Genomic DNA, 11,683 nt, shown 5'->3' on the forward strand with positions numbered 1-11,683 from the left:
ACAGACAATAACTACCATTTAACATTCTTATATACTTAGGCTAATCGCTTATACTATTAACATTGGCTAAATTATGGTTAATGTATGGCAACTGAGTAAACTCAAACATAAACAATTAGGCCAATATAAATGCCTAAAACCCCGTAAAAGGTAGACTGCTAATAAAATTATCATTTCAATTATCACCTTCTATTTAATCGTCGTTTGAGATTACATTTTTTTTATTTTCCACCGACATGTGGTAGAAAAACTGCATACGATTTTAATCGGTCGTATGGTTCGGTCGATGCAATAACTCTTGTTCCGTGGAAATGCTAAAAGCAAAGAAGAATAATTTTTCTAATTATCTAGTCTAGAAAAAGTGAAAATTATATTAACGTCAAAAGATGACAGTTGATAAAGTTGATAAAGGTATAAAAATAATGGATAAGCGGCTGATCAAATAAATGTGCGAATAAAATGAATTTACTGGAATACAGTGGAAGTGGAAATACAGATGGTTCAATAATCGGGTGGCCAATACAAATGATAATTTAAAAAACAACAACAAAAAACATTTTGAAAACTTTTGTCATAAACTTTTTGAAAACTTCGGATATGTTAACTGTTAAATTACTCCAAACTCAAAGAGGACTTAAAGTATTTGGCGTATAGTGAAGATCTGATGTAAGGTGGATTTACCAATTCTAAGACATGATGTAACCTGTGTCCATAATTTTTTGTGGATTAATTTGTTGATCACTAAATCCCAAATTATAGCTACTTCGGTCTGAAAATTTTGCTGAAATCGTCAAAATACCTGAAATCGTGCGGTACCGTTATATGAGGGCTATACCAAAACGTGGACCGATATAGTCAATTTTTTAACTTGATCTGCACCCAAACAAAAGAACCAATATTCCAAAATTTCTGCTTCCTATCTCAATTTTTGTGGACTCTAGAGTGATTACCAAAGACAGATGGATGGATGGAAACCAAAAAGTTAAAACATTGTATCTTCTAAGCAGGATAGAGCACGAGAAAAAGAATTTTCCCGTTTTTTATGTGTTTTATACCCTCAGCATTTATGCTAACGTATATACCCTACACTTTCATACGGGCAAAATGTGCCTCATCGAAATATTGGTTTTAGACCCCAAGTATGTTTGGACGAAATCCGTTTCAGACAATTTGGAGTTGATTTAGCCATGTCCGTTCGTCTGTCTGTCTGGCTGGCTGGAGCACACGACAACTCTCGAACGGATCAACCGATTATGTCCAAAATGTGGCCTTCGTAATATTTTGTCCAAACTTAGTTTAGTTCCAAGATGGACCATATCGGTCCACTCCTTCAGGTACCTCCCCCAAAAAAGTTCGAAAATGTTCGGGAAAACTGTGCGAACGATAACACTTAAAGATAGTAACCGATGGTTCATACCTTACATATCGTGCAATTTCTACCAGACATACCACTCTTTCGGGTACTTCCCACACAAAATTTCGGAAAAGTTCAGTTTAGGTCCTGCTCTCGAATCGATTTGATTTTTGTTGTAACAACTTGCATTCACTGCCCCCCCAGACGACGGTACAAGTTCCATCAGGGGCAAGTCCATACTTCCTGAGAAACTAGCCAGAAAGGTGCAGAAAACCGTGTGTAGTGGTTGGAGCGCCGAAAATTTTGCCTTCGTAATATTTTGTCCAAACGTAGATTTAAGTTCGAAGATAAGCCATATTGGTCCACACATTCAGGTACCTCCCCCACAAAAATTCAAAAATGTTCGGAAATATACTTTACACATCCACGCATATCTACCATACATAGATCAAGTTTGAATAGCGACTATATATGTCCACTCCTTCGGGTACCCCGACATAAAATTTCGGATAAGTTCACTTTAAGGCCTGTTCTCGAATCACTTAGATTTTTTTTGAAGCAACCTGCATTCGCTGCCTCTATTACGGCGGTAAAATTTTTTTTCATGGGTAAGTTCTCACTTCTTGAGAGGACAGCCCTAAAGGTGTTTATGCGTTTTATACCCTCAGCATTTATGCTAACGTATATACCCGACACTTTCATACGGGAAAAATGTGCCTCATCGAAATATTGGTTTTAGACCCCAAGAATGTTTGGACGAAATGCGTTTCAGACAATTTGGAGTTGATTTAGCCATGTCCGTTCGTCTGTCTGTCTGGCTGGCTGGAGCGCACGATAACTCTCGAACGGATCAACCGATTATGTCCAAAATGTGGCCTTCGTAATATTTTGTCCAAACTTAGTTTAGTTCAAAGATGGACCATATCGGTCCACTCCTTCAGGTGCCTCCCCCAAAAAAGTTCGAAAATGTTTGGGAAAAGTGTGCGAACGATAACACTTAAAGATAGTAACCGATGGTTCATACCTTATACATCGTGAAATTTTTACCAGACATACCACTCTTTCGGGTACAGTTTAGGGTCTGTTCGAAGATCTTATGAAAATGTATACCGATGCTGTTCGTTGCGATCTTGTTTATAGCGATATTTTGTTTTCCGAGGACAAGTCCATGCTACCTGGCATTCTGGTCCAAGAGATGTACGATGACCCACTGAAATTACTGGAGGGCGCGATATCTATCGAAAAGATATGACTCCCAAAATAAGATCCACTTCCATAAAGGACTATGTCGGTCCATTCCTTTAAGTACCTCCTCCGCAAAACTTTTAATTCTAGACCCCATTTTTGTGGACAAGTTAAAATGTCCAAAAAGGACCACAAAATTCTAAAAAGATCCTAAATACATTCGATCTGTCCGTTTCTATGCACATAGGCTGAGGGTATATATCTGCCGGCAAAGCCGACTGATACTTTTTTACTTGTTTTCGCAGTGAGCCAAAGGAACCAAAGTTATTTCGTTGTCCATTATATTGTACTTCAAACGGCCAATCAATTTTTATTTTTAAATGATTTTTTAAGGTTTTACTGAAAACTATAGAATTGTGTAAATGACAAGATAAACTTAAATACATTTAAGTAATTAATAGTATGCTTCTTTGTACGGTAGCGTCCTTATGTTATGTATACACAACATATTTACTTATATCGTCGATAAAAAACTTTATTTATTAAAAACCAATAGATTAAAGATAACAGAGAATACAACAAAACATGAAAGTAAAAAACAGGTAAATATTTATGGTATGTTTGATTTGTTGAAAGTTATTGAGGGTATTATTAATAGGCGCTAGGTAAGAAATTCCTTGGGTGACTTAACATGCAATTCGCCCCACATTTTGCTTTTTGGTGCCATTAGGAGAAACCTCCTCCGCTAAAAGTTTATATGTTTTATGTGTAGCAGTTGGCGTTTTTATTTTGGTTACCAATTTTTGTTATACCCTCCACTGTAATAAGGATGGTATAACTAAATTTGGCATTCCATTTGTAACACATCGAAATATCAACACAAAGTCGATAGAAAGTCGATATAATCATATACGTACGTCTGTTCAGATCAAGACAGAGCTCGCCATATTTAAGATAGAGCTTAATAATTTACTATAGAAGTTTGTATTGCTACTAGGATCTTTGGTATTGAAAATGGGCTATATCGATCCACGTTTTTATATAGCTCTCATACAATTGTACCTCCCGATTTTCGGTATTTTGAAAGGTTTAGCCACATTATCTCATAGAAGTGGCAGAAATTTGGTATTAAGACTTCTTTAGGACTGCGAACCTGTCCCCCAGAAATTTGTCAGTATAGGTACAAGTTTTGACGTAAGCCTCATTGAAGTATGCACTTGTCCCCGTCGTAAAGGGGGTCGCAAGGACAACTTGCTGAAATATTTTTAAACCGTTACGGGAGGAGCTGAAAAAATACATTTAAAAATTCTACGCCAAAAAAAAAAAATACATTTAAAAATTCTACGCCAAAAAAAAATACATTTAAAAATTCTACGCCAAAAAAATGCATTTAAAAATTCTACGCATAAAAAAATTACAAAATCTACTCCTGACAAAAATACATTTAAAAATTCTACGCCTGGAAAAATACATTTAAGAATTCTACGCCTGACAAAAATACATTTAAAAACTCTACCCCCCATTATTATAAGTCTTCTTTTGTTAATGTTTGGATTTACCGAACAGATTTATAGCGTTCCGGTCAACTTAAAGTTAAAAGTGATAATTGAATTTCAAGGAGGAGCTTCTCAAATTAACTTTCAATGTAAAAATTATATTTTTAATGCCTCCAAATTGGTTTATTGTGCGTTTTGAAATCTATCAGATAGTAAAAGAACACTTATAATAATGGCCCTACGTCTGAAAAAAAAATATTTTAAAAAATCAACTCCTGACAAAAATACATTTAAAAATTCTAAGCCTGACAAAAATACATTTAAAAATTCTACGCCTGAAAATATATTTTTAAAAAAATCCTCGCATGAAAAAAATGCATTTAAAAATTCTACACCTGAAAAAAATATATTTAAAAATTCTACGCCAGAGAAAAATATATTTAAAAAAATAAACGCCTAAAAAATACATTTAAAAATTATACGCCAGAAAAAAATATATTTAAAAAATCCACTCCTGAAAAAATACATTTAAAAGTTTTGCACCTGAAGAAATATATTTAAAAATCCACGCCTGAAAAAATTTCGTTTAGGTACTGCACGCCCCAAACAATATATTTAAAAAAAATCCACGACTGAAAAAATTACGTTTAAGAAATTCACGCCTGAAAAAAATGTATTTAAAAAAATGAGCGACTTGAAAAGTTATATTTAAAAATTCCACTCCTGAAACAATGTATTTTAAAAAATATTCATGCCTGAAAAAAATATGTTTATTTAAAAAAATCTACGATTCAAAAAATATACGTAAAAATACACGCCTGAAAAAATTATATTTAAAAAATCCATGCCTTAAAAATATGTTTAAAAAATCGACGCCGGGAAAAATATATTTAAAAAATCGACACCTGAAAAAATATATTTCAAAAAACCCATGCCTGACAAAAATGTATTTAAACAAGTAAACAATTACACTGTGCAACAAAATGAAGCTCAAAGTCTGGGGGGTGGAAAATTCCTATTGGAGATGAAAGCCCTTGGTGAGTATATATAGAACCCCGAAGGACAGATTCGCCGTGAGTCGAACTTTCGCGATATGGCGTGATGAATATTTTGCTGGAGACCCTACAACCCATCTGGAATCAGCGTTATATCTTTGTTCGCTGTTGTTTAAGCTTATATTTAAGATGACATGTCTTCAGTCAAATCAAATGAGGATTTTTTTCGTAGAACATTTCGACCTTCTAACTCGCTTCCTTCCATGTCCTTTTCGTCCTTTATTTCAAGAACAGCAATAAAAGTGGCACAAGATGACATTTTTCAGCTTCGGAATATTCTACAAACAAGATACAACTGTTTTAATGACTCCGAGAATTCTAGATCATCAATAGGTTAACAATAATGTATTCAAATAAATAGATATAGGGCTGTCTGAGCAAGATTCGGGTAAAAGTGAAAAACGACCCCTTAAACATGATTTTATCGATTTTATGTCTTTGGGAACCGTACCTAAGATCTTCCGAGCGACATTTTTGTAGAATATTCCGAAGCTGAAAAATGTCATCTTGTGCCACTTTTATTGCTGTTCTTGAAATAAAGGACGAAAAGGACATTGAAGGAAGCGAGTTAGAAGGTCGAAATGTTCTACGAAAAAAATCCTCATTTGATTTGACTGAAGACATGTCATCTTAAATATAAGCTTAAACACCAGCGAACAAAGATATAACGCTGATTCCAGATGGCTTTTAGGGTCTCCAGCCAAATATTCATCACGCCATATCGCGAAAGTTCGACTCACGGCGAATCTGTCCTTCGGGGTTCTGTATATACTCACCAAGGGCTTTCATCTCCAATAGGATTTTTCCACCCCCCAAAATTTCGGTTCACAGTGTTATCAGTCGGCTTTGCCGACAGAGATATACCCTCAGCCTGTGTATATTGAAACAATTTTTCCCAAAATACGTATGTATTTAGGGGGTTTTAAAAATGTTGGGCGTTTGAACAGACAAAAATGTTGATTAGGACTAAAGATCAAAAGTTTTGCGGAGGAGATACTAAAAGAAATGGATCGACATTGATCGTTATGGAAGCGGATCTCCAGCCACTACAAATGGTACCATAGGGGGTTTTTACACTCCTTGGGCTGTTTGCTCAACAAGTATGGACTTGCCCCTAAAAAAACTTTTACCATCGTAATCGAGGTAGCGAATGCAAGTTGCTTCAGCGAAAATCAAAGTGATTCGATATCAGGTCTTAAAGTGAACTTCCCCGAAATTTTTTGTGGGAGGTACCGGATGGAGTGGACAAATATAGTCCATATTTGAACCCGATCTATATCTGGTAGGTATATTAGGATGTGTAAAGTATAGACCAATTCGGCCACTCCCTTCAAGAGTTTCTATACGAACAATTTTTCCGAACATTTCTGAACTTTTGTGGGGGAGGTACCTGAAGGTGTGGACCCATATGGCTTATCTTCAAACTTGAACTATGTTTGGACAAAATATTACTAAGGCCAAATTTTGGACCGAATCGGCAGATCCGTTTTAGAGTTATCTTGCGCTCCAACCACATCACACGGTGTCATAGGGGTTTTTTGCACCTTTCAGGCTATTTTCTCAGGAAGTATGGACTTGCCCCTGATGAAACTTGTACCGTCGTATGGAGGGCAGTGAATACAAGTTGTTAAAATAAAAATCAAAGCGATTTGAGAGATGGCCCTAAACTGAACTTTTCCGAAATTTTGTGTGGGAGGTATCAGAAGGAGTGGACCGATTAAGTCCATATTGAAAACTTATCTAAGCCTGGTACACATTTCACGATGGGCAAAGTATGGACCAAATCGGTTACTCCCTTTAAAAGTTATAGTGCGCACAAATTTTCCGAACATTTTCGAACTTTTGTGGGGGAAGTACCGGAAGGAGTGGACCGGGGTCTAAAACCATTATTTCGATGAGGCACATTTTGCCCGTATGAAAGTGTATATACCCTCGTTAGCATAAATGCTGAGGGTATAAAAAACAATCCACGCCTAAAAACAAATTTAACAAATCCACGCCTGAAAAAAAATATATTTAAAAAAAATCCACGCCTGAAAAAATTATATTTAAAAAAATCCACTCCTAAAAAAATTTATTTAAAAAATCCTTGCATGAAAAAATAAATTTAGAAAATGCACGCATGATAAAATACATTTAAAATATCCACGCCTGAACAAATGTATTTAAAAAAAATCCACTCCTGGAAATAATGCATAATTAAAAAATCCACGCCTGAAAAAATATTTAAAAAACTCCACGCCTGAAAAAAATATATTTAAAAAATCCTTGCATGAAAAAATATATTTAAAAAATGCACGAATGATAAAATACATTTAAAATATCCACGCCTGAACAAATGTATTTAAAAAAATCCACTCCTGAAAATAATGCATAATTAAAAAATCCACGACTGAAAAAAATATTTAAAAAACTCCACGCCTGAAAAAAATATTTAAACAACTCCACGCCTGAACAAATTTTTTTTGAAAAATCCACTCCTGAAAAACACATATAAAAATCTACGCCTGAATATAATAAATGAAAAAATCCTCGCCTGAAAAAATATTTTCAAACAAATCCACGCCTGAATAAAATGCATTCAAAAATGTACGCCTGAATAAAATACATTTAAAAAATCTTCGCCTGAAAAAATACATTTTTAAAATCTGCGGTTGCAAAAAATATAATTAAAAATTCCACTCCTGACAAATATATTTAAGAAAAAATATTTTTAAAAATCCACCTCTGAAAAAATATTTTAAAAATCTACGCCTAAAAAACATTTTTAAAATTAAAAAAAAAACTCGCTTTAAAAAACATTTTTAAAAATTAGAACATTGGTGGTTTTATAAATATATATTAATAAATATTTTTTTTTCTTGCAGGACCCATATGGGGTATGCGTCACATGCAAGCTCTTCTAATATTCTTAGATATTGTTGTAATCTACATAGGCCGTTTAAACATCGGTGTTGCTGTAGTGGCTATGACAAATGCTGAGACAACAAATCCCGATTTTCCGGTAAGCAAAATTAAAAACGGTTAATGAATACGTTACACTTAAGTTTTTTCTTACCTTCGTTTACAGGAATTCGATTGGAATGAAAAAGAAATCTCCTATATTCTCTCCAGTTTCTATTGGGGTTATGTGGTTACACAATTTCTGGGTGGAGCTTTGTGTAAACTATTTGGTGCCAAATTAACAATGGGTCTAGCGACGTTTTTCTCGGCCGTATTGAGTGCTGTCACACCAGTTGCAGTCACCTGGGGAGGATGGCAGGCATTTTGTGCTATTCGTGTTATACAAGGCCTCTTCCAGGGTATGCTGTTTCCATGCATACATGAACATTTGGCAAAATGGTCTCCTCTGCAAGAACGCAATCGTTTGGGTGCCTTGAGTCATACGGGCATTGAATGCGGTACAGTCTTGGCTTTAGGCATTACGGGTCTCATTGCTGAGGGGTCAATGGGTTGGCCCGGTATATCCTACGTTTCAGGGGGGCTGGGTTTTGCTTGGTGCATTTTGTGGTTTGTATTTGCCGATAACAATGCAACTGAATCACGTTTTATAAAAGATGCGGAAAAGATTTATATCGAGTCATCAATGGAACATGCTGAAGATTTTCACAAGAAAAAAATACCTGTGCCATGGAAGGCGATATTTTTATCGATACCCTTTAATGCCCAGCTATTGGCTCGTTGCGCTGAAGGATGGGGTCTAACGACATTACAAGCACAAATACCATCCTATTTACATGGTGTGTTGGGCATGGAAATTAAATCGAATGCCTTATTTTCGGCCTTGCCCTTCTTAGCCATGTGGGTTATGTCTTATGTTTATGTTTTAACCTCAGATATTTTGCAACGTAAAAAGATCTTAACTTTGACGGCCATAAGAAAAACCATAAACAGCTGTGCATTTTGGATACCGGCAGTTGGTTTAATAGTTATTGGCTTTTTAAGTGATGAAAACAAGACTTTAGCCATAGCCTTGATGACAATTAGTGTGGGAGCAAATAGTGGATCGACCATTGGAAGTTCTTTAAATACCATTGATTTATCACCGAATCATGCTGGTATATTAATGGGTATTGTAAATACCATAGCAAATTTTATGCCTTTGATATCACCTCTGGTGGTGGGAGTAATTGTAACGGATTCGGTAAGGACTATCAGACAGTATTTTCGCATAAAAAGAATAAAAATAAAAAGTATGTTTACCTATTTTTCATTTTCCTTTTGTTTTCAGAGTAATCGAACTCAATGGCAGATTGTTTTTGCAATCTCAGCAGTAATATTCTTTTTTGGAAATTTGATATATGTCATATGGGGTACTGCCGTTACCCAACCCTGGGATGCTGAGGATTTCCTTTTGCCAAAGGATGCTGAAACATCAAGAAATGAAGGAACTTCCAAATCAAAAGCCGTAGAAAATAGTTAAAGTGTAGCAGATGTGGGGAAAGTAATTTACAACAACAACGACACGAACGACTAATAGTATATAAGTAACTAGCAAAGTGCCCGCTACTTCGTATGCGTTAAATATGCAAAACAAATAAACAATATATAATATAGAATGGTGGAAACATTTTGTCACGCCTACACAAGAGCAATTCACATTTTTTGAGGTATTTTAATTGAGGTTCTCAGCGCAAATATGGCCTAACCCAACAACCGCCATCCTCATTTCCAGCTCTATCTGTTCCCTCAAAACCAATTATAGAACTATTTAGTACTTTACATGTAAATACATAAATACGAACCTCCTCCAATTATTTCAAAATTCCCTTTACACAATAACAAATTGTACCAAATCCTGTGCCATTTACAACTTTTCGTATATTTATGGCACATATTTCTTAAATCGAATCCAGATCTATCCGTTCATCCAATACAAAATTGTACCATACATGGAACCATTTTGTACCCCTAAGTGTACCTAATTCCACATTTTAGGATTCGAGCGCTATAATTTCATCCAAATCCTAATTGTACAAAATGTAGTACTTTTGGTAAGCATAAGCACGCATTTCCCCAACAGTAATATTAACTCCAAAATTCAAGATTCCAGCTCTAACCAAGTTGTACCAAATTTAGTACCGTTTAGTACCTTTCATACATATAAGTACGAATTTCCAAAACTTCCTCAATCCTACACCCCAACAGTAATCTTAATTCCAAACTTCAAGATTCCAGCTCTAGCCGTTCGCTCAAATCCAAATTGTACCAAATTTAGTACTTTTCGTACTCATAAGTACGAATTTCAAAAACTACTTCCATATCTCAATCCTACACTCCAAAAGTAATCTTAATTCCAAATTTCTTGATTCCAACTCTATCCGTTCGCTCAAATCCAAATTGTACCAAATTTAGTACTATTTAGTACTTTTCCTACCCATAACTAAAAATTTGCAACATTTTATCAATCCTACAATTCAACAGGTATTTTAATTCCAAACTTGAGGATGGCAGCTACATCAGATCACCGAAATCCAAATTGTACCAAATTTAGTACCATTTAGTACTTTTCGTACCCATAAGTACACATTTTCAAACAATAAGCTTAATTCCGAATTTCAGGATTCTAGATATATCCGATAACTCAAATCCAAATTTGGAACCATTTAGAACTATTCGTATCCATAGTACGAATTTCTAAACCTACCTCTATCAACACTCCAACATCAATTTTAATTCCGAATTTCACGATTCCAAATGTATCCTATCACTGAAATCCAAATTGTACCAAATTTAGTACTATTTAGTACTTTTCCTACCCATAAGTACAAATTTCCAAAACTTTATCAATCTTACACTCCAACAGTACTCCTTATTCCAAATCTCGGGTTTCCAGCTATATCGATTCACCCAATTGCAAACTGTACCAAATTTGGTACCATTTAGTACTTTCGTACCCATGAGTACGAATTTCTACAACTACCTCAATCTTACACGCCAACAGTAATCTTAATTCCAAATTTCAGAATTACAGCTGCATCAGATCACCGTAATCCAAATTGTACCAAATTTAATACCATTTAGTACTTTTTGTTCCCATAGGTCCGAATTTCCATACCTACCTCTATCCAACACTCCAAAACTAATCTTAATTTCGAATTTCAGGATTCCAAATGTATCTGATCACCCAAATCCAAATTGTACAAAATTTGGTACCATTTAGTACTCTTCGTTGCCATAAGTACGAATTTCCAAAAGTATCCCAATCCCACACTCCAATAGTAATCTTAATTCCAAATTTCACTATTCCAGCTCTATCCGATCACTTAAATTCATATTGTACCAAATTTGGTACCATTTAGTACTTTTCGTACCCAAAAGTACGAATTTCCAAAAACCGAGCCTTATCTCACGCCAACATACCAACACCAACCTACACTCAAAATTTCAAGCTTCTAGCTTCATCCGTTTCGTCTGGGCATTGATTATAAGGCGGTCAGCCACACAAATGTGACAATTTTTAGTACATTTTAGTGCTTTTCGCATCCTTCTAGCACGAATTTCCAAAAACCCAGCCTTATCGAGCACCTTCGCCCCAAGACTAATCCTCACCCAAAATTTGGGAATTCTAGCTTAAGCAGTTTCGTCTGGGC

At 35.2% G+C, this 11,683-nt stretch overlaps 1 protein-coding gene across 1 annotated transcript; it reads left to right on the top strand.

Moving 5' to 3' along the window:
• The first annotated feature begins 275 nt into the window (after positions 1 to 275).
• Positions 276 to 10,543, top strand: LOC141405281 (putative inorganic phosphate cotransporter). Its single transcript, XM_073989463.1, has 4 exons — positions 276 to 411; positions 7,958 to 8,094; positions 8,161 to 9,234; positions 9,322 to 10,543. Exons 1-4 carry the CDS (start codon positions 387 to 389, stop codon positions 9,511 to 9,513), a joined length of 1,428 nt encoding a protein of 475 aa, XP_073845564.1. The 5' UTR covers positions 276 to 386; the 3' UTR covers positions 9,514 to 10,543.
• The last annotated feature ends 1,140 nt before the right edge of the window (positions 10,544 to 11,683 follow it).

This window comes from Musca autumnalis, unplaced genomic scaffold (assembly GCF_047663935.1).
Source record: "Musca autumnalis isolate F117 unplaced genomic scaffold, ASM4766393v1 scaffold_5, whole genome shotgun sequence".
NCBI classification, from domain to species: Eukaryota; Metazoa; Arthropoda; class Insecta; order Diptera; family Muscidae; genus Musca; species Musca autumnalis.

Bases quoted from the DNA above. Each gene is read 5' to 3' on its own strand.
- LOC141405281 (XM_073989463.1), top strand. From the start codon at position 387: ATGACAGTTGATAAAGTTGATAAAG. The intron at 412-7,957 runs GTATAAAAATAA...TTTTTCTTGCAG, and splicing joins AGTTGATAAAGTTGATAAAG to GACCCATATGGGGTATGCGT. The intron at 9,235-9,321 runs GTAAGGACTATC...TTTTGTTTTCAG, and splicing joins GAGTAATTGTAACGGATTCG to AGTAATCGAACTCAATGGCA.